The following is a 24983-nucleotide window of genomic DNA, read 5'->3' as shown; positions in this document are numbered from 1 at the left end:
CACCAGTTTTCATGCTGAATATTATTTGCTCGATTATTGCCAAAATGATCTTCGACATTGAGTCTCGAAGAAGAATGCATATAACACTATTGTTCTCTGGATGACCAGAGGACTTGGGTGTAGTCAGGTAAGTATCATTTCTTCCTTTAAGTTCATATTTTAACGAGTTCTTTCATCTCTCAGTTTATAACTTTTTTAATATGCATGTTATCTATCTTTGTTGATAGTATTGATTTGACAGGTGACCATGGGGAGGAGTGGAGAATTGTATTCTCCTAAGATGTGTCTAAATTGACTAATGACAATGTCTGTGGTGCGAGGATAGAGCCAAGAAAATTGTTGTGACATAAATCGAGATCATTATATTCTAATTTTTCAGGAGAATAATGCGTCTCCATTTCTTATTAATTCATGTGTGGAGTGTATGCACCATGGACTGTCATTACAGAGTGTTTTATTACTGTCATCGTGAAAGACAAATTCAAGGCAAATATATTTTCTGCGTAACTCCTCTTCAAGCATTGAATGCTTTAGCGTGTATTCTGAACGCATTTATTCTTGATGTAGGGACGAATGGTAGGTTGGAATGATATTACAAGGAAAGACAATAAAAAAGTTTATTCTCCTTGAATTTGTTTTTTAGAACGAAGCTTGAATGTGGGCATTCATAGAGTAAAGAATGAAAGACAAATTTTAATCCTAGTCGCTAGAGATTGTGTGTAATGTCCCTATTGGTTGCTAGCATCAGAATTTCATGGATTAGCCTAATGGATCCTCGTAGGCTAATGAGGATAGTTAGAGGGTCTTCTGAGGATTGATTCTTCTCCAACATTTAGCGATTTATGGATTTGGCCTTCGTTCGATGTCATTTGGACTCCGTTCGCCATACTTACTATCTATAGTAAGTCAGGGGTAATAGAGATGGACCCTTTCTATTTTTAAAAAGTGTATTTGGTCACATGGGGAATTCTGAGGAGAGATTCCTATTTTAGACGGCATGGCAATCAGACAAGTATTTCAAAAGATATTAAAGTTCAAGTGACTTAAGTGATTTATTTATATATTTTAATGTTATAAAGTCACTTAAGTGACTAAAAGACGAAATAGTCTTTTATCCTGTTGGATCCCAAAACCGCAGATTAGAATCTTATAAGCCTTGCCTGCTCGATGTTGGGATATCTAATCGGTTATGGCCAACTTGATAGGATCAGATCAATCAATTCGATCTAGATCCTCTACACTTCTGGCTCTGCAAAACCAAGGCCTATACACCTGATCCTGGACAACAAACTTGGATCCAAGACGTTTATAGATTCAATGCAAAGAAAATTTCCCGAAATGGCAAGATTTTAAGGAAACTTCCGGATTGATAACAATGAGTATTTAATCTTCAAAATACGATTACTTTAATAAACTTGAGAATGCTTAAATAAGATTAAAAGTGAATTACTAAAACAAATAGACATCAAATCCTTAAAAGAAAAAGATTAGAATATTACCAGCATATAGGTTTAGAAATATGAGTGATTTAATGATCAATGCTGATATTTAAAAGGGTGATAGAGTCAAAACTATATGTTTTCACATACAACTTTGTGATATTATGTATATTAAATCTAGAAACAATTCAGTTATCAGGATGTGTCAAATTATTTTGTTTTATGTGTCTTTGAACCAGTCTATGATGTTTTAACCCTTATATGGACAAAATAGATACACGTAAAGAAAGCAATAATAATATTTCACAATATTTTCATTTATCGGGTTTAAATAGCAACGAATAATTTGATCCACTTATCCTAATAATAGATTATTAATAGAAAATAAAGATGATCACAAAGCACGAACTATATAGAATTTAATTCCAAAGCAAATATAAATCTTATTGATTATACTGTGGAGAAATTTGTGTTGAAGACACTCAAATGTTGATGCTCCACCCAACATAGTTTCATATCAGACAATATCGAAATATATGCTCAATAGTTTCAATAATTAACAACTTGGTTCAAACTTCAATCTTTTCAAGGAATTTCAAAATCGTATAAGCTTCAAGAATGCAAAGAGTTTTTGAAAATATAAAAGAATGGTGAATTTGTCTGATTTTTTACCATATCTTTATAAAGGGCTGAAGGGTGTTTGCCTTTCTAAACCTTGCACCCTTTCATTAAAACTAACCAGTTTTTAATATGATCTTAATTACATCAAATCATAAGATTTTTGCTTCAGTATAATTCATCATCGGCAAGTACTTATATCTTGTTACGTATCCATATGAGGCTTCGGATCACACTTGTTGGTTGCTGCATAAATCTCTAGACTTTGACACCCACGAATGATAATTTGTCTCCATTTCTACACTCTGGTGGTCGAAAGAAAATCTGCCTCCATGCTCAAATGTGCAATACACAAAAATACTGTTATATTTTGTATTATTAAAACCACTATTTCCAACACAAAAATGTGATACGCGGATCTCTTTGCTAATCTTCAAACCCTGTCAAAGAATGAAGGTAATTCCGCTTTTGTATATCTCCACAAACTTCATATTTTGAATCCTCGTGGGATCCTGTAAATGGGCAAACAAACTTCTTTGATATTGTTGCAACTCCTCGTTTCCATTGAAGAGTCTTTAGCATCCTCAGGCCTATATTACGACATGTGACATTGAAGATCCCGTGTCTGCATCTTCATTACTCCCGTGATGTGCAACTTGGCAAATATGTATTGGTTTTGCGATGACTTTGTTTTTCAATAAAAGTTTATGAATACGTGCATCTTCCTTGCCATACCGGTGTGCCACAACTTTATTTGGTATCTGCAGATTACTATAGTTATGCCATACATAGTAACATTTTTTATCTATGTTTACTTCCCTGTATCATTGCCCGACTCGTCAATGCTACTTCCTTTTTGTGTTTGCCGGTGATGTCCTGTATGCTCTTAAAATCTGAATATTTATTCATTCTACAGGGGCTTCTCCATTACGATTCCTTCTTGGGTGTATTTGCATTTTTATAATATGTAATCACAGGCATTTACTCTTTGGAATGATACGTTTGGCTCCATATTGTTTCATTTCGAACAGTTGCTTGAATTGTACAGGTGGCAGAACCAAATATTGTTGGTTGCTTTGATAATACTTCCCGTCTCCAACTCTGAAAAACCTTAAATCTATGATTACATTTAGAGCATTCATAACAGTAACCCAAATTGAGTAATAGGGCTCTACCACTATGGCTTAACCAAGTAAAAGAAAACATTTACTCTTTGAAATATTCATGGCAATCCTTCGCAAATTCTTCAGCTTAATTTATATTCATGTCTGTGATTGCAGTCTCAACTTCTAATAATACAATACAAGTTTGAATTCTGAAAACCTTATGTGCCATTTTAGTTGCAACATACAATGAGTCAACCATAGAGATCATCTCCAACACTTCTACTGTCGATGGTAGTAACAGTGATAGCATCCTCCAACGGTGTGTGTATATAGATAGTAGCAGATCTCACCTTGTCTCAATTCTTACACTCCTTGCTTTATAACAGATTCTAGAGGCCAATACAATAGTGAAAATGCTTCCATCATTGCTTATTGCATCCGGTATGTGTTGATTGAAATTAAGTTGAGTGGACAATTCCACAATAATTGGATATGTTTCTTTGCATAATGAAGAATGGAAACCCAAATTTTGGGCTCCATCAGTGGGTCTTGCTGGGGACATATGTTCCTTGTGAGCATAGTGAGAATTCGAGTTGTCTCTGGAGGAGCAGACTTGCCAAAACATAGGGAGTAGTCAGTTCATGAAATAATACAGATAAAAATCTAATAAAAATAAAACAAAATAGGGAAAGGAAAAAGAGCTCCCCTTTATATGCTGATTGAACTTAAGGTATTGTCCATGAATTGGAAAATCCTGCATGCAACCATCTGTATCCTCCAAAAAATAAGAGTGTTCCCCAGCCTTTTCAAAGACGATAAATGGTTTAGACGTGTGGGGAATGAAAGAAAGCCACGCTCCAGTGTTGTAGTAGCTGAGGTGAGCATTTAGAAGGAACACGTATGGCATAGAAGTGTGGGCATCTGGATGTGTGCAGTGAAAAAGCACGGTGACTCAGAATTGACTTCCACTACGATATCCTCCAATGCAACTAACAATGGTATATGGTGAATGGTCGTGAGCGTGGAATAAGTGCAACAACAAACCCAAAACATTCTAGTGCCATCCACTCTTGTCTGTAAACGGGTATGTACTACCATATCTCACTTGCATATACAGTTGCTATTTAAGTTAATCTCCTCATGATTGGATAGTCCAGTCAGTGTGTTTTAATCAACAAATGTTAGTTGCTGTTTTGTTATAAATCAATAGCTCAAGTTGTGTTATTATGCCATGTAATTGTGTTTAATCTAGGAGTTGTTATTTCATTTATAATCCAACTACCCCACAACATTTCAGTAAAAAATGATGATATAGTGGTATTTGCTTGAGACTCTTTGTTTGCACACCAACTGTTTGACGATATTCCATCAGCACAAATTTAAATTATTTGATCAGATTAGGCAGGGATTCTCATAGTGGTATCAGAGCCAAAACATCCTGCCATCTTGTGAAGTCTATTCAAAAAGAAAAAAAATTGTAGTTAGCCTGAAAAGATTATTTATTTTTGAGACATGCACCTTGGCATGGACTGCTGTGATATATACTTTTTTGGCATGGGTTTCATCAGAAATTTTATCTTAGACAAATGTTTCCAGTTCTAAAGTTTTTATCAGAGTTGGAGAAAACAAAGCTATATAGTTAATATTGCTGCTCTTTCTTCTGCACAATCAGCTTATTCGCTAGAAAGGGAACGATTTAGCACTGGAGTTTAGTGCTTTTGAAATAGGCAATAATGTTCTTAATCACTTTTGTCACACTTGATACAGGCAAATATATTATAAGCGGAAAACTTAATATTCTGTGAAGCATTGGAAGGGACTATTTTCAGCTTGTGGCACGAGTTGGGTGTAGCAGGGTAGGACAGTTAATTTATTTTGAGTTTGCTATTGCATTCGAAGTGACCAACACTCTAGTTTTTTGTTTCCTATGGACAAACATAGGAGGAATGGTAGTTCTAGAAGCCGGTGGAGCAATGAGGAATTTAACATGAAAATGAAAGGTTTGCAGGAGAGTATAGAAAAACTTAAGCTTCATCAACAGAGGTTGGTGGAGACCTTGTCGGATCCAGAGACAGTTGAGAGCAGTGAGGTTAATAACATTCGCAAGTAATTAAAATGCCAAGTAATATACATAATCTTATGAAATGAGAAAACCTGGCAATGGAAAAGTTCAATGTTGGATCCTTATGATTGCTGAAGGATTGAGAAATTGTCTTATAGTGCAACTTGCAGACCCTGTTATGTCAGATGCAGCCTACCAAACTTTGGTCGCAGCCTTTCCCTATGTGAAATGCTGCTTCAAATTATTGTTCGCAGCCAGTATTACTTCAATGCAGCCTCTGCAATTTAGATCGCAGATACCCAAAATGTGCTCCAAATTCATCAGACACAAACTTTAATTGCAGAACCTTGGTCCCTTCTCATAGCCGTCAATACTCCCATTGATTTGCAGCCATGATAAATATTTCTTGGCACAAATAAGTCTTCAAACCCTGGATTAAATTGCAGACCAGAAATGAGATTGCTGCCTTGTGAAAATTCCTTAAAATGGCACCAAACTTGTGGTATGTTTGCAAAGAAATAACCACGCTGAATTATAACCCTTCTACCTCCAACATAGCAGTAGATATGATTGAATGATATACATCAGAACCATTAAATTCTTAGTTCACAGATTCAAAGTGCTGAAATGGTGAAGAATTCACAGTTCACCAATAATGTTGAAACCTTTGTCTCAATCTCTTTTCCAAATGCAATAAAAAACATAAGCAATAGAATGAATTCTTTTCTCACAAAGCATTGTTTTTATAATAAATAAAGATAACTTCTTCAAGGCACCAAAAGCAAGTAGCTTCTCTGACACACTTTTCACTAAAGAGCCTTCAACATACACTTTTCAATTAGAAGCCTTCATTTAATAATTTTGAATTTAATAATAAACAACCCCCAAGCTAAAAGCTTCATGAAGACACTGTTCACTTCAAAGGTTTCTTCAACACACCTTTCACTTAAAAGGATTGCTTTTAAGACTTAGGGTTATATTCCATGTGAATTAATGATTAATAACTCCACTTGGTGCCCAAAAGCAATTTATAAAACTTAAACTCAATATATACCACTGAAAGTGCCAATATCATCACCATCTGAAAATAGCATCTAGGTGCCAACTAGAAATGGAAACCACCATTCCTGACTTACTAAAATAGTAAGTCGATCACCATGGACCCTCTATACATCCTACCAGGTCATTAGGATCACAATGATGGACTGGTCTCACTGACTACCTACCAACTCTTAAAATAGGGGACAAAACATGTGTATTGTCCAAGTAGTGACAAATGCAACCCATACATGCAAAGCTGCAGGGAAGTTAATTGAGGCGACACATAGACATATTTGGTGGACTTGTGTGCATCCCATGAATAATGCACTCAAGGGTGTGACAAGATTGATTGGATCAAAACAATTGCCAATGATGCTAGAGACGTGAATATGTTTATTTGCTATCGCCACACTTCACATGCACTGTACAAAACCTTCTCTAAGAGATAATTTTTTGAACTTGTGGATTACAGATATGATGTTTGCCTTTACTACAGAATTTCAAAAATGTGCAATATTTTGAATTTTAGCTCATAAATGTTTCATCAAACAATTGGTAAATTGATCAAATTGATTAGCATTTTTTTCAACCTGTTATTTCCTTGCCAAAGACAGCGATGCCTCCAATAAACTAACAGTTTTTTAAGTGGCAGTCAACAGTGAGGACATGAACGACCTCAAGGGGAGTCAAGTTACTTACAAAATTCCCATGCTTCCTTCCACATGGTACGGCTAGCAATGGAGATGCAACATACATAAAGAAGCTCACAACTTTTCCAAGCCCATACTATGTACTCACAGCAATGCCGTCTCTATATGCTCACAAACCTATAAAAATCAATAACATGGATGGCTCCTACGGTTATCTGGAGGTTTGAATCTCTTGCAAGCTGGGTTAGCTAGGAAAAAAAAGAACTTTTAATCTCAAATTGTAATTCACTTGCAAATCTTCTATACATTTATTGCCTGTAAATTTTGCTATGTTTCTCCGAGTTTCCGGAACAGGGAGGGGACAGCGGGATGGGTTTCCGGGAAGGCAAATTTTTTTGCTGATTTAGGGGACGGCAAATGGGGATGACAAAAGTGACATTTTTGTTTGTTTTTTAAATTTTTTGTGTTATAAAAAATTGGGGACTGATGCAAGTCCCCAATGAAGTCCCCAGGACAGGGACGTCTCTATCCCAGAAACGCTGCCTTTTTTGGGGGGGGCGCGATGGAAAAATTGTAATAGTGTTATAATCAATTATGTGAGGAGCAAGCTCAAATTGAAAGAAAACAATGATCTTTCTTGCACAATCTCCTTTCAAATCTTTATAGCTGTGAACTCTAGATGAATTCATGAAGGATTGGCTAAGTTGTTTTTCATCCACAAATGAAATGACCCTTATATGATCTTTTCGGGTTTGGGATTAATTTCTTAAATTCAATTGCAAGATATCTCTTTCTTCAAACTTACACTCAAAAAACGAATGTTAAATTGGCCAATGCGAAATCAATTATCTTGATAATATGCAAGGATTAAGTTGTCCCACAATACTTATATAATGGTGGTGATTTCTATGGTCAACCAATGTCAACTGTATAACTGTAATGTCCCTAATGGGCTATCCCCCAAAATCTTCCTTGTGTCTTGCGTAGACTTTCTTGGCACTGCCTCTCAGATTCTTCCGAGTCTTCAATTGAGTGCAGCAATCAAATATGCGGAATATGCAGTGCAGCCCTTGCACCATCTTCACTGCTCCTTGCCACCTGACTCCAATGAGTCTTCCCAATATTGAACTGCTTTCACTTCAGTATGATGAACAGAAAGTATCAGCTCCAGTAACAGATCTTTAGACCTCTAATCCTCGTAATCTGTTTTCTGAGGGAATGAAGTGCTATGCAAATCCACTCAGAATCTCTGCACCTGAATGCAAACAACTATATATATATATATACAGAAGCAACAGCAGCTAGGAAAGATGTCTCATGGTTTCTTTTATATGAGATTACGTTAATATGAGCAGGAGCCGCATTCAATTTGAGGATCATAGTCATCCCATTTGCCTGGAACTCTCACACTGAACCAAATGTTTCGTACTCCATAGTCCTGCCGAACAATCGAAATAGAACGTTAATATATCTTTGATATAATTGCTCCTCCAAAAAGATGTCTGATAACATTATTGCCACACGTAATGAACCTTTGTGATATGGAAGCATATGATTGAATATAATATTCCCTCTTTATGAAAGTGGCAAATATAATGTCTTTGTGATAACATATAGTCTGCAATTCTTAGGATAATAATGTTCATATATTTCTTTCATTCGAGCTACAGTCAACTATACAGAGTTATAAATCAAAAGATTTATAATTTGTCAATGACATTCATCAGCAATAATATCTATATCTAACACCAGCCTCAGACTGCACAAGCTTCCCAATAAATCAATGAGAATGTGATGCCCCTTTTGATTGATCTTCCTTAGGTAATCTCCATCAGCCTGGAACTCCCCTCTCCAATCACTTATATCTATGCTTCCTTTTATGCTTTCTTTCTCCTTTTGAAAAAGTGCGACTCTCTCTAACGGAGATGTCTTTTTATTATAGACTATCACTTTAGGAATCTGTGTACTTGTTTTATTCATTTTTTCTCGAAAACAAAGCAAAGACCTTTAGTAAACTACTCAATGCTCCTTACAATTCACTGTCTTAAGCATATTAATTAATGTTCCTTATCAAATTTCTTCTCGCACAATCATTCCCTTTAATTGCTGCTTTTTTTAAATGCCTTGATTGCGGAAGTCAATGATTTTTGTTTATGTAATTGCTGCTATTAATGATCACATACTTATTCTTCTATATTTCTAAACAGGCCAGTGTCTTCATGTTTATCACCTACGAACAACAATCAAAGCTTTAATTTATTGTCTTGATACTTGGGCACCAACATTGGCTTTTGTCTTTGATAATTGAGAGTGAGGTCAACCACCTTTTAATATATTGATCGATGTCACTGTTAATTTAGCATGAGTGAAACAATCCTAAAAATCATTATAATGATTGTGATTAGCAAGTAGATATTTGTAGTTTCTTGTTTCAGAACACTCATCAGTCAAGTTTGCCAGAAAAGTTGGTTGACAAAAAAGGATGGCAGATGCAAATAATTCCTAGATTAACTAAGGCTACTCGCAGAATTTGAAAACCCATAGTGTCACTCTTCCTCTGTGTACCAAGTTGACTTCCTACCAAACTGATATAAATGATCATCACACTGTGGTGGCACTATGGCAAGCTAGAAACTGGAAATTAGATGCAATCTTTCAGCACTAATGTGATTCCTGGAGGAATCATCTCAAAGAGACATGATGGTTTTCACCATCCAATCCTAATTGCAAACAAAGAAGTTTTTCATCCTTCAAATTCTTGCAAACTAAGGTTTTTCAGCCTTGAGTGGAAAGATGAACACAAATGCTCAAGCTCTAAGAAGATGGTTTGATTTCAATAACAATGAGTGATCTTTTTTGAATGGTTCTCTTCCTTTTATAAGTTCTTTGCTGGCCTCTTTAATTTGAATCTCCTTTTCCCTTCAACCTTTTTTGCCAAAAGCATTCAGAAATAGCTTTTAATGAAAATACTGTATAACACCTTATAATGTCCCATTTAGATGATCACTTTATTAAAATACCAAGTTACCAAATTGGATAAGGGAATGGTAAATGGAACATGGCTACGAAACACTTGTACGACATATTTTTGTTTTGGGTGTTGGGTGTGTTTCTGTTATGTTAATACAAAATAAATTGACACACACACATATATACATTTGCACACAAACATATACATACGCAACTAAAAAAATAGAACTAAGTTTTGAATGTCATACTAATGCATATGCTAAACAAAACCATTAAAAATTTCAAAATTTGAAGCATAATATTCTAATTTGAATTCAGGTTTCAATATCATAATGATCAAACAAGAATTTCATGATCAATAATTTCAGAGTAAGAATATAGAAAAGGAACCAGTAAATATTGAGGCATCTAAAAACACAAAGCTTGGATGTACCCAAAGACGATTCTTTCAAGAATCCAATTCCGGGTATGTTCTTTACCTAGAATTATGCGAAAAATCCCATGATTCAGAAACTTAGTTAAAATAATAATGACAACCAGGTTGTCCTTTTACAACATTTTAAGATAACACTTTTGGGACCAACTTATATTATTATTAAATAATTTACTTAAATTTATCCTCTTAGCCAATAGGAATTAAGAAATTGGTCTGCAGTTAATTTAATTAGAAAAGTATAAATAACAGTCCACCTTTCCAAAAATTGCTTGTTCTCAAGCAATTCAAGTTCAGCAACTCTAACTCTTTCCAAATGATTAGTACGAAGATCCCAAATCATTCTTTAAAGTTGGCAAATCCATGTCATAAAATAGTTTTGTTTTAACCGTATAGATTTTGCTGAGATATGTTTATTTAGCTCTTGTGATTCCTTTTTCTTTGCTCTATGTTCATTTGTTTTTCTTTTCTCATCACTAAATTGATTTGCTTCCTATTTTGCAATTCCTTGAATAGCTTTTGTAGATTTCTTAGACATGTCCAACTTGGCTGTGTTTTGTTTTTGCAACTTCTACCGTTTTCAATGGCTTCCTTATATGAAAAATAAACTCACTACCATGTTTTGTTGCACCACTCCAATATAAATGGGAGCTGAAAGATTAGAAACCTTAAATTAAACTTCTTGAATTCTTCATAGAAGTAGAGATTTACTATAATTTATTCCATACTGTAATGTTCCTGTTTTTAGCCAGTTCCTGCAGTTGGCTTGGTCAGTTCACCATCACGACCCTCGTGAGTTGAAAGTGGGATTTGAGGGTCTTAGTTGTGTGGTTATAAGCTTTCTAGCAGCCTATGGTGTGTTTTGGTTCTGTTTAAGGGACTTACTTTTTATAGTAAGTCAATTTGTTGGTTTCGATGAACTCAGTTGAGTTAGAGGAGTTCGGTGATGGTCTCAATTTTTATTTAGGGCTTCCGGTTTCAGCTCCAAGAATCTTCGAGGGAGTGTCTATTTATAGTAAGTCACCCCATTATGTTCATTCATCATCTTTGATCATCAGGATCACTTTGGTGTGTTAGATTTCGATTATGATACTTCTTCAACTATTTTCGCAAGACAGGTGAATTATTATTATTATTCATCTAAATATGCCGAGGTTGCTATTTTTGTTGGTGTTGTTTGTTGGTCACTTCAGTGTCATAGCTTGTTGGAATTGGGACAAAAAGTTTTAAATCGTGGGCAAAAGAAACAATGGCCTTACGTGTTAGAATATTAAGTTATGGTGGAAAATGGCCATTTTTGGAGCCAAAAGCAATTAATAAATTAGATCATAATGACAGTTTATTATATTTTAATGTTGTTTGTGGGAAGCTTTTTAGTGAAGTTCATTTGGGAAATTTTGTGCCATTTGGAGATTATATATGAGCCCGTTTGATGAGTAAAGCATCCAATTATTTGATTCTCTTATTTTTCTTTGTTGTTTTTGTTACACTTTTGAGGTTCTGATTTTTGTGCACTTGCTGAAGTATAAGGGTTTGGGATCTACAACTGAAGCATTGTAGATTCAATTTTAAGTTTTCATTTTGAGGATTGCATTTGCAATTGTGCTGAGGTATACAATTGGGTTCTCCTCCTACTGTTTTTGCTGTAGCTAAGGAGAGATTAGGGTTTGACTGATTTGTGAATTTCCAGCGTACCTATGATTCATAGCTGAGGCTCACGTGGGTTTCTTACAATTACCTATTCATCATTGTTGCAACGTTTGTCATTTTCCAGAATTACCATAGCAATTTCTAAGCTCCACATGTTAACCCAGAGGCGTAGTGATCATTCTTTACCATCTGCGATTTGTTTCTAGCATTGATGTGAGGACTAGGGAGCCATTCAATTATTCATAGCTGCGGTTAGTGTTTTAAGGCTGCAGATCAGGTTTCTGGGTTCATAGTTTCATGCACATTGCAATTCATTAACATCTAGAGGCTCCAAATTGATAGAAGGATAAAGCTGACTTCAATCTGGATTGCGATCTCGATATTTTGGCCAATCATTGACATTATCAAATCAAGTTCTTATATGTTGCACATGGTTTGGCAATAAGTGTATTCCAGAATTGCATTGTTGTTATTGAGTAATGTAATTACAGATTTCCTTATTATCTTTGTTGAGTGTATGTCTGTAACTTCAGGGGTTTGAATAATGAATTATAAGTTGATATTTATCAAGTTGAATTACAAATATCATTTCAGTATTTGGTTTGACTATTGTGGCATGACAGTTCACATCTAGCTATGTCATTAACACTGGTTATGAGGCGGCTATACAAGTGTTTGATAGAATGTTTAATCATTTATTAGGGAAATTAGTGTTATTTGAAGCTGCAACCAGGATGGGTCATTACACGTATACGTCAGCAAGGTTTGATATTATTAGCTAATAAACTTTTTTCTGCAACATTATTTGAAGATCATCTAGTTTTTCTTAGAAAACTTTATTATTTTCTTTCAATTTATTTTAAAATTTTAGTTTCCAAGAATACTCTCAGGACAAGCTCATAGTGCTCACTTACCAGTCCACAATAGGCATCCAGGAAAGGAGTCAAGGCCACCCAAGCTGCCAAAAAATTCCAAGGTCAAACTCTAAAGTGCAGACTACATGTAGCGGCGACCATCAAGAAATTCCTCAGTCACCCTTATCTAACAATTTGTCTTTCCCTGTAAACCTTTGCAAATGTTAATAATTTGTATAAGACCAGAAACTCTTTAATCCTTTCTGATCATGCTCTCACCTGAAACATATATGATCTCATTCACAAATTAGCTAGGGAAGAAACTTGCACCACTGAAGACAATGCAATCCAATAAATGCATCTGTGAATCCTTTGTAGATTTATCCAGGTTGGCTGAAATGTAACCGAGAAAGTGTTTTTGTCCTAGGGCATGTTGAACCAGAAGTAGACACTCTCAAAGCTCTTCAAAAAAAATGTCAAGACAAAATGAGCAAATGAGCTTTAAAGTCTCCCTTTAAAACCCTCTCTGGAACTTTTGAGAATATCAATTTTAAAAAACACTGTTTCAAATACTAGTCCTTTTAAAACCTCATGAGCGACTTAATAATATATTATCTTTATTTCATTTTCCCACTCATAAAGTAACCCTCTTTTGTAATTTTTTATTGTCATAAATTAAAGCTACTTTACTAAAATAACCACTGCTTAGCTTTTAATTAATTAAATACAAATAATCTAGAAAAGCTTAGGGCTATTTACAATATAATTAATTAATACTTTTACTAGCCTTTCTAAATAATAAAAAACTAGTCATCTTTTTCATAAATTTTTGACGACTTATAATCGTTTAATTATTCCCTACGGTCATATAAAAGGGGACATTACAAAATTAGATATATTCACAGATTTTCGTTTGTTCCACATGTACAAAATTTTCTTTTTGATTAATTTGAATGTATGCTACCTCGACCAATCTTACTTCATTATCATTGCATAATTAATCTCAGTGTATGCTATCAAATGAGCAGTTATTGGACTCACTGTGTTTTGTTTCATAACCACATTTTATTTTTCAGCTTTAGCTTTTGTCACATCTAAAAATTAATGGAGAAATTCTATTATGTAACTTTTTATCTTTTCCTTATGGGAGTTTTAAGCTAGACTCACTAATGATTTAACGCATTGAGATTTATTTAGAATCAGACATTTGATATGGTCTAAATTGTAACCTTGCCTTCAGCTAGCATTTTGTTGAGGGGTGTGTTCGTTTTATTTTATGAATTATTTATCATTGTTGCTGCAAAATACTTACCCCATGGAGGGGGCCTAGTTTCAGTACTAACATGTTCAGAACTTATAATGATTTCGGTTAGAAATATGATATTCAATGATGCAGGACTTCTTGGAAACAAGGTTATCAGGGTATATATGGAAGCAAAATCAGGTTGAACATTACATTTTCACTGATTCAGACATAGCAGTGGTTGATGATCTTAGCCATATTTATGAAGACTACCCGGATTTTCACATAGCTCTCACTTTTCGAAATAATAAGCATCAACCTCTAAACTCAGGCGTGATATTTGTAAGAGGAACCGCCGAAGGTGTTTCAAAGTCTGTATAATCATATTTTGCATGTTTATTCTGCTTTATGTTTTATTATTTTGTATTCAGTTTCTTTTACTTGATTTCTTTATATTTAATTTCCAGTAAATTCTGTACCTGTCACAGGGCCAAAGCATTTTTGGAGGACGTTTTGGAAGCTTACAAATCTATGTTCTTGAATGCTGCTCGGATGTTGGGGGATCAGTTGGCTTTGAATTGGATTGTTACAAGCCAGCCTCTGTTTGACGTCGAAAGGTTTAGGGGTCTTAAAGCCTTTGTTGCTGAAGTTCACAGGACACAAGTCTTGTTTTTACCATGTTCTATCTTCAACTGGACACCTCCTGAAGGCGCAGGACAATTCCATGGCATGCCTGAGGATGTGATGGTAAGTTCATGGTTATTTGATTTGTGTACCCGAGTCTTAATATGCTTAATCCAGGGAATTGATGCTTATGGTAATTACATCTAGAGCATTAAAGATGTTCTTCAGTATATGCCTTTGTTACCTTTCAAGGAGTAAACTTTTGCTGGGCTTCAAATTTTTCTAGGAAGAAGTTTAGTTGCGAGCTGTAAAAAAATTTCACAGTGAGAATGCATTTCCAGACAAATGAACCAAAGTAGAATTAGAGATTTGAGGACATCCTTTTTGATGCAGGAGTATGCCTTGAAGACTTAGTTACTGATTCAAGTGTGAACGCAAGAGTTGGGTGTAGGGGTGTAATAACCCTCCTCAAATCTGCCCTCAAAAATGCTGATGAAAGCTCAAGGAATTTCATCAAACAATTCACATGCAAGGGACGTATGACTGATATAGTATTTCAGCTAGCTTAAAATGACCTTTTTACAATTTGCATCAATGAAAATCTTGTGCTAGAAGACTACAATGGACTACACAAATGACCTAACATGAGTGTGCTACTAAATTTGACAATATTCAGTGCATATATATGATCTAAGCATGAGAAATGAACACCTACAGCCAACTGGCATTTTTACAAACAGTTGGTATGCAAACTAACTAACTGATAAATAATGATATTAAATTGCTTAAATGACACCAGCAACTATTATCTTCTTAATTGCAATGAAAATTACAATGCTCATGAAATCCATGGAAATGCTATCCCACTTCTTCTCTGGTATGGGTAGGGGCTGTAGTAAACCACCTGGAAAGGAATGTTCCTGTTTGTTCTGCTGACATACTGGGCACTCCCTAACAAACTGAAGCACCTCTGTTTTGAGTCCTTTCCAAGTGAAGCGCTCTCTCACCTGCCGATATGTCTTAAAGAATCCGGGATGTCCTGCCAATGGTGAATCATGAAATGCCCTCAGAATCTTCTGCTTCATAGCTGACCCGGGTACTAAATAAATCCTTTCCTTGTAGATGATCGAATCATTTACAACAGTGTATCGACTATCCTGAATAGTTCCTTCAATAACACTAGATGCCCAACTATCTTTGGCATACTCTGCCAAGATCAACTCTCTCCAATCGTCCATGACTATCCCAACAGCAAGTAAATGAGGCCTTCTGGATTAAGCATCTGCGACGATATTTTTCTTCCCTTTGACATAGACTATGTCAAAATCATAAGCCTGTAACTTACCCATTTCTGTTGCCTGTCATTGAGATCCTTCTGTCCAAGGAAATGTTTCAAGCTGTTATGATCTGTTTTTACTGTGAATCGGCTCCCTGCTAAGTATTGCCTGAACTTAGCTAGCACGTGCATGATTGCTAGCATTTCTTTGTCATAGATGACGTAAGTTCTCTCAACACCTCGTAATTTCCTGCTCTCATATGCGATGGGATGTTTGTCCTGCATGAGGACAACTCCTACGCCCTCTCTTGAGGCATCACACTGCAGCTCAAAAGGCCTGGTGAAATCTGGAATGGCTAAAATAGGGCATGTACTCATCAGCTCCTTGAACCTGTCAAAACAATCCTGAGCCTTCTCTGATCACTTGAAACTGTCTCTCCGTGTCAAATCTGTAAGTGGTGCTGCTATCTGTGAAAATCCCTTCAAAAATCTGCGGTAGAAACTGCAAAGCCCAAGAAATCCCATGAGTTGCGAAATGTTCCTCGGCAGTGGCCAATCCAGAATGGCCCTGATCTTGTCTGGGTCAACTCGAACACTTCCTTCACTAATAATATGCCCTAGATAGAGCAACTCTGTCATCCCGAACTCGCATTTATTCATCTTGTCATATAATGACTCCCTCTCTAGAATGTTGAGCACTGCATCTATATGCTTAAAATGTTCCTCCCAAGTACGGCTGTATATCAATATATCATCAAAAAAAATCAACACAAACTTCCTCAACTGATCTCTGAATACTCTATTCATACAGGACTGGAAAGTGGCGGGGCATTAGTCAACCCAAAGGGCATGACTAAGAACTCAAAATGTCCATAGTGGCATCTAAAAGCTGTCTTCTCCACATCCACCTCTCTAACCCGTATTTGGTGGTAGCCGGATCTCAAATCAATCTTAGAGACGTAGCAGACACCGTGCAATTCATCAATAAGCTCATCAATGCGCGGAATAGGGTATCGCTTCTTAATTGTCTTCTTGTTTCGTTCGCTATAATCAATGCACATCCTCATTGTACCATCCTTCTTCTTCACCAATACTACTGAAGAAGCGAAAGGACTCTTGCTTGGTTGTATGTGCCCCATGCCAATCAACTCCTTGATTGCCTTTTCTATTTCATCTTTATATCTCTTTGGATGGCGGTAGGGTGTGATGATGACTAGCTTAGCCCCTTCCTCTAACTCAATAACATGCTCGATTCCCCTATCCGGGGGTCTCCCTGGAGGTATCTCACCAAACACCTTAGTATGTTTGGTTATTATTTTTTGTATATCAGGGGGATACTCCTCTTTATGTTGCTCTGTCACCTCAGACATTACTTTGAATTCTGCTGTCCACTGCACTTGGTCGTGTCTGAAGAAACTCTGCATCCGCTTGAGTGACACCACTCGTAGTCTCCCATCTGACAAACCTCTGAGTACTATCTTTTTACCATTTGCCTCAAACCTCATTTCCATTTTCTGGAGGTTAAATGTAAACTCTTCCAGAGATTTCATCCAATTCATCCCAAGCACCATATCCTGATCACCAATGTTGACAACAAAGAAATCTCCCACCATGTCATAATCTCCCAAACGAAGCTGCAAGTTGGAGATTTTCTTGGTACAGTCGATTTTTAAGCCGTCGGTAACCATCACCTTAAATCCCCTATGCTCTTCTGTATGTAGCCCTCTACGTGTCACAAACTTTTCATCAATGAAGTTATGTGTTGCCCCTGTATCAATGAGTGCCACAAATCTTTGTCCATCCAAAGTTCCCCTAACTCTGAAAGTGACGGCCTCTAGTATACTGGACAACTGAGCTATCGTGCTATCACTGTGTGCTTCCTCATGTGAAGAATTATCATCTCCATCTGATTCTGATGACTGCTCTGAATCTCCATCCACTGACTCTTCGGCTGAAAAGTACTCCATTTGCTTGGCTTTTGCTTTCAATGGACACTTATGTGACAAATCCCAAGGCTCCCTGCAATGAAAACAAAGCTTCTTCTTCCTGAGATCATTAAGTGTCTCATTGTCCAACCTCTTACTTTCCTCCTTAGGTGGCTGACCCTCTCTACGAAAAGGTTTACTGTCCTTATCTTTCCTCGAAGGGAAACTCTTTGCCTGGAATTTATTTTTAGAAGCTGAAGAGGAATCCATGTCACGAGCTTTCTTAATGGCTTCCTGCAAAGTGGGAGGGTTGAGAGCTTTAATCCACCCTCTCAACGGATCAGCTAACCCATCCATAAATAGAACCAGTATCCTCTGTTCAGATACATTTGCTATTAACACTGCAAGTTTCTGAAATTCTGAAATGTATGTTTCCAATGATCCCCATTGTTTAAGCTCAGCTAACTCCTTGAAATGTAGTTATGGATCCTTCCTATCAAAACGTTCAATCATCTCTCCGTAAACTCCACATATGAGGTAATGTGTGCATGACCCATAGTGACCATACCATGATGCCACCACTCGTGTGCTAACCCATTCAAATGAATTGCTGCATACTTAATAGCTTCTTCCTTAGGCATAGAGTTCAATTGAAAGTATGTATCAAGCCTTTGAACCCAAGCTCTTGCTGTAGACTTCCCCGAGACATCATAATATGGTAACTGAAGTTTTTCTACTTTCTTCCGTAGCTCATAGCTCTGGTTCCTGTCATGTCCATGTGGCATATGTTTCATCCGCACATCCATATACTCCCTAAAGGTAATTGCAGCAGTAAAATCTGGACCTCCGGCTTCCCAATCTCTCCTCAACTGGTCCTGTATATCAGTGATCTGGGGCTCTGGTACGGGCTGCTCGGGAGCTCCAGGATGAAATGTGGGAATCATGGGCTTCGAACTCACTGTTCTAGCTTGCTGGGGTGCATGACCGAAATTGTTCCCGACTTGTTCACCTCTATTATGTGTCCCATCCTGATTATTCCCATTCTGATTGTTACCATTCTGATTATTACCATTCTGATTATTTCCTCCACCTATGTTAGAGTTCAACCCCATTTGACGAGCCATCATCTGCATCATAACCTCCATTCTCTGATTTTGTTCCTGTGCCCTCTGTTCTGCTAATCGCTGTCCCTGTGCCAAGGTCTCTAATAACTGTAAGAATCTTTCCTCTCCAGGATCTCGAGCATTCTTGTCATGTCGGTCACCCATATTGATGTCTTGATGAAAGAATACCTCCTCTGTGTCTGTATGACTGGATTCTATGTCCACCTGCACGGATGAACTAGACTGTTTGCTCTGCAGGTCTGAAGTCCTATTTTGTCTTGCTCTGGTATTGCGGAAATTATAAGGCCCCTGTCGCATGCTCAAACAAAAAATGCTCTGATTTTAGTGTTTTGACATTTCGTCAAACACTTTCCCCTCTATCTGGCTGTTCCAAATTCCCTATAAGACCTCCACAAGATGGCAGGACTTATAGCTCTGATACCACTGTAATAACCCTCCTCAAATCTGCCCTAAAAAATGCTGATGAAAGCTCAAAGAATTTCATCAAACAATTCACATGCAAGGGACGTATGACTGATATAGTATTTCAGCTAGCTTCAAATGACCTTTTTACAATTTGCATCAATGAAAATCTTGTGCTAGAAGACTACAATGGACTACACAAATGACCTAAGATGAGTGTGTTACTAAATTTGACAATATTCAGTGCATATATATTATCTAAGCATGAGAAATGAACACCTACAGCCAATTGGCATTTTTACAAACAGTTGGTATGCAAACTAACTAGCTGATAAATAATGATATTAAATTGCTTAAATGACACCAGGAACTATTATCTTCTTAATTGCAATGAAAATTACAATGCTACTTTACTATTACATATTCAACTTGAAATTCAAAAATTGAATAAGTCTATATGATTATAAACCATGTCATATACGTCTATGGTCACGGTTCCAATGTAAATTATAAAGTCATCACAATTACAAAATCAAAATATAGTTCACGATTCAATGTTCATCAATCGAATCAGAATTATATGGATTTGCAAGAAAATCCTCATTATCGCCAACTTCTCCAACCACTGCAAGTTCAAGATCATTTGAACTGAGAATGGGTCCACTTATCTTAGATGCACTGATGTCATCAACATCATCATCCATGATTGTAGTAAGATCTTGAATTGTGTCATCTGAGTTTGCACACTCAGGTTCTATTTCCCAAAGCTTGGCTGCCCCTTCCTTGTAGTGTTCCTCCTTACGTGACAAAAGACGAAAGTTGGTATGAGTGTAAACCAAGTCTTCATCTTTTTTAGAGCCCAACCAATTACACTTCTCTAAGTAGATAAATGAGTATATACTCAAATTGCATTCAGCAATAGAAAAACTTGCAACCGGGAAAATGTTCACAATTGCAAAATGAAAGCAAAACATAAAATGAATAGCAATTTAAGGAATTGTAGGTTACAAGTGGTAAATACAAAAAATTAAAACTCACTTGTGAGAGGATTTTGATTGCTAGAGGTTGTGGATGCATTAAATGGTTGACCGTAAAGGTACCGCCATATGAGAGCTCCCATGTCACATTGGTCCTTTATTACAATATGACTAAGTTTTTCTCCCAAAAGAAATAAGCCGAATTGTCCTAACTTTTTTTGGATGTCATCACCTAGGAAGAGTCTTGCAAAAGCTTTGTAGCACCCACAACCAACTTCTTCAGCCGCGTTTGGTTCTACTCTCTCTATTTGGCATAGCAAGTACTCACTATAGTACCTTGGATATAAGGCATATGCAAGGAGGTGAAATGGGGTAGTTATCTTTTCCCAACAATGATGAATGATTGTTTTTAGTTGATTGCTTAAGTCTTCACATTGTGTGGGGTCATTCTCATGTGTTTGTATAAAAAGTTTAACATTTCTTACCATTGTATCAATGCTATCATAGACATCCCTCCAAAAAAGACTGATTTGTATCAACAAAGTAGAGCATAGTCATGATAGGGTTTGTGAAATCTAATACAAATTGCAGACAACCTCATCAATTGTCATCCAAGATCAATGCCTTGATCATTTGTACCCTATTTGAATTCGAAGCCTTCCATATGCCCCATTGGCTAGAAATAACCATTTGGCCATTTGGCTTAATGTCTTTGCACCTTGACAAGTCCTCTCATAACAATAGTATGAGATGCTAATAGGGTTTCAGCTACCTAAGTAAGTTAGTCATAACTATATGTCAATCACTGTTAAGCAGAGCTATATACAATTTGATAATTGAAAATGACATAAAATTCATTCAAATCAAATAAATAAAATTTAGTAATTACAATTTACCTTCAACAACTCCAATTTGGAGAATAATCTAAATATCGATTGTGATATGTGATGGTTTGTCACAAACATTTGTATCTCCCCCTCCATTAAATTTGCTTCACCCAGTTTACTTGAGTGCCAATTTGTTGCATGACCAAATTTAGGGAGTGTCAGTGGATGGTGTTTGATAAATATGGTCATACTGGCCCTCAACCAAAGTACCTACACCCCTATAATTTTTGACGTTGTCTGTAATCACCTGGACCACATTCTTTCCATCCACCATCTTTATGACCTCATTGAGAATTTTGGAATGAATTGTGAATCTTTTACCTCGCCCTCACAATCAACTGCCTTCAAAAACATTGCCTCTTTGGGTGACACTACAATCACATTAATCAATGGTCAGTTTTTCATATCTTTCCATCCATCTAAAACAATAGTAACAAATGAAGTTTTTCATGAATTTCTGATTGGTTAAATAGCTTTTTCTACAAAAGTCTCCTCTTTTTGCAAAAGAGTGGTACACAACTTTTTATACATGGGACTTGTGTAATCAGCCGGTGCTTTATTTATGCCTGCCACCATTTCCTTCCAATATAATGATCTCACCAAGTTGAAAGGAAGAACATTGTCTTAGAGGAAATGTGTAATGGCTTGATCAACAAGCTCTCTTGCCTTCATCTTAAATGTGGTGTCCAATAGACCTCTTTTGGTGGCAATAGATTCTACTTTTTCCTCTTCAACTCCCGGTATATGTACTTGCTAGAATGGCTGTTTCAAGGATACAATCGTTTCTGTGGGTAACTGTATTGCTTTCTTTGTGAATGTATATTAAACTTCTACCAGATTGGTATATTTTAAACAATTTGCAGAATGCACTGATTTACTTTTATTGCAGGTTATGATCAGACTTCACTATTGAAGGAATCGGTTTAGTGAATTATATGAAATACAAATGTAAATGAGAGAATGCAATTTATCTTCAGATCTGAAACTGTCGAACTTCCAATGATAGTATTGACTGATTTCTATTTACCTCTTGGTCTGATCGACTTGGTATTAATATTGCCTCAAAGAGGTATGACATCAAAGGGCATGTCATGAAAGGACATGTCTCTCGTCTCCTCATGATGGGACTTTATACTTAACAACTAGTTAATGTGATCCTTAATCTGGTTTGTTAATACATTGCCAAATATAACTCTTGCCAAATTGCCAATCTGCTAGAGCTTTATAGATCATTTTCTCAATCCACAAAGAGGCTCAACAATAGCATGTACGATCATTATTTAATCTGCTTTCTAAACTCATAAGATTATATTTAATCTATGTTAAGAAAGAATAGTTATAACCAGATTTTGTTACTACAGATTTCAGTATGCATAGAGTTTTGATTTTGATATGAGGGTGATAGGATTATCTTTAAGGGCTTGTATACAATTCATCACCCTAATAACTAACCGAAGCTACTATGTCTCAATACTCCATCTTAGCTAGGGAAGATAACTAAGTATAAATCAATTTAGATATCACCTAACTCATGATATCAAGGAATATAGAGAACAACAAGTCACATGAATTGCTTATATCCTAGTTATCGTATTTGCATTGACATCACATTTCATGATTTCTCCCATAACATATCATGGCATGTCCATAGATATTACGTTACATAATATCCACCATGATTATCTCATGAAGACCATAATGCTATAGAACAAATATCTGTCAAATTGTCCAATAGATACTATAATGACATGCATACAAATATCAAGTCACAAAGATCGCCACCGTTCAGTAATGTACATAGGGTGGGGGGGGGGGGGGGGGGGGGCGCGCGGGGTGGGTGCTAAAGTCATAGTCACACATATGACATAAGAGGGTACACATTAAACCACTTATATATATATATATATATATATATATATATATATATATATATATATATATATATATATATATATATATGTATAAAACCAATTTTTGAGACTTAGTCTCAATAACTTACATTTCAACCATACCAAGATTTTTTACTGAAGTGTTCAACATTTAACCCTGGAGAGAGGCTTGGTGAGAATGCCTGTTGTTTGATCACTTGGACTAATGTACTCCAATTGGATTGCATTCCTTTCTACCATATCTCTCGCATAGTGGAAAGGAGTCTATATGCTTTGATTGATAATGGAACACTGGATTCACTAAGAGCTTGATACAACTTTGATTGGCACAGTAGATGGTAGTAGGTTTTAAGGGCTCACCAAATATTCCCATAATCAACTTTCAAGGCCATGCCACTTCTCTAGTTCCCATAGGGGCTGCAATGTATCCGACTCCTGTAGAACTTTGTGCTGCTGAAGATTGTTGCCTGCTTATCCAAGAAACCATGGCTGATCCCAAACTGAATCAACATCCTGGTGTTCTTTTTGGATCAGTCACACTTCTGTCCCGATCTGAATTAGAGTATCTATGTAAATCTAGGTTAACTTTCCTATATTGGAGACCATACTCAATAGAACCCTGAAGGTACCTTAATATATGTTTTGTAACATTAAGGTGTAGCTCTTGTGGATACACATAAACTGACTCAGATCATGCACTGTATAGCAAGTATCAGGTCGAGTGTTAACCAAGTACATTAGTGATCCAATAATCTGTCTATAAAGAGTAGGCTTTGCCAATTTGGATTCTATTCTTGCCTCTTTTAACTTATGTAAGTTAGTTTCCATGGGTGTGGACATTGGTCTACAATATACCATCGCAAATCTTTTCTGAATATCAATAGTGTATTTTCCTTGATTTAGAATAATACCATTAGGTTTTTGCCAGATTTCCAAACTTACGAAGTAGTGTAAAATACCCAAGTCCTTCATGTTGAATTCTAAGGCCAAGTCCTTACATTGAACAATAAAATGATCCTCTCTTGCAATTAGGAGGTCATCAACATATAGGATTAGTATTAACATATCATCTGTAATAATATTAAAATAAAGGTTTGGGTCTGCATCATTCTTTGTAAACCTTAGATCCATAATATAGTTGTCAATCCTTTCGTACCAGGTTTAGGGAGCCTATTTAAGTCCGTATAGGGCTTTCTTCAATTTGTATACATGAGGTTGGATTGTGAATCACAAAACCTTCAGATTGTTCCAAGTACACTTCTTCGATTTTCCCGTTCAAGAATGCAGTTTGCACATCCATCTATTGAGGAAATAGCTTCATTCAGATTGAAGCATCTGATATTATATAGAAAATTGATTTAAATAATATGTATAACTATGTGAAAGATTTTATCTATATATATATATATATATATATATATATATATATATATATGTATAAGTTCAAATGTAATCACATACTTATTAAGTGAATCTTTGGCTGCATTTGGCAGAGTAAACTTCCTTATATCCACCCAATGACCAAGTATTGGACAATTTCATATCTAGTGGTGACGATAGTTGTATTATAACAATCCTTGTGTTATCATTCTAATCAAACAGTAATAACCACATAAGGTTATGACCCCACGTGGCATGAACCACGTAAGGGTCATACCCGTACGTAATTGCATCCTTTGGGAACATATTAATACCGCTATTGGTGCTTGCCTTGAGATGAAATCAATAACTATGGCAATCTCATTCTCAGGACAGGCATTTAATAGTTCACAAAAAAACAGTCAAGTAATATTGGTATCTGCTGCAATCAACT

General features: G+C 36.2%; 1 protein-coding gene across 3 annotated transcripts in view; it reads left to right on the top strand.

Annotated features, from left to right (window-relative positions):
* The window catches only part of LOC149534946 (polyphosphatidylinositol phosphatase), a 162334-nt gene that overhangs the window by 96615 nt on the left and 40736 nt on the right, over positions 1–24983 (top strand). For all 3 annotated transcript variants that reach the window (XM_089805138.1, XM_089805137.1, XM_089805139.1), the window contains exons 5-6: positions 14220–14437; positions 14555–14813. In XM_089805138.1, coding sequence (XP_089661264.1) covers positions 14220–14437; positions 14555–14813 — 477 coding nt within the window. The remainder of the gene's footprint in view (positions 1–14219; positions 14438–14554; positions 14814–24983) is intronic.

The sequence above is a fragment of the Cupressus sempervirens genome, chromosome 10 (assembly GCF_028749045.1).
Source record: "Cupressus sempervirens isolate cs-2001-9-10 chromosome 10, ASM2874904v1, whole genome shotgun sequence".
Lineage (NCBI taxonomy): Eukaryota > Viridiplantae > Streptophyta > Pinopsida > Cupressales > Cupressaceae > Cupressus > Cupressus sempervirens.
Note: the sequence above shows the minus strand (reverse complement) of the source record. Positions and strands in the feature narration are given on the sequence as shown.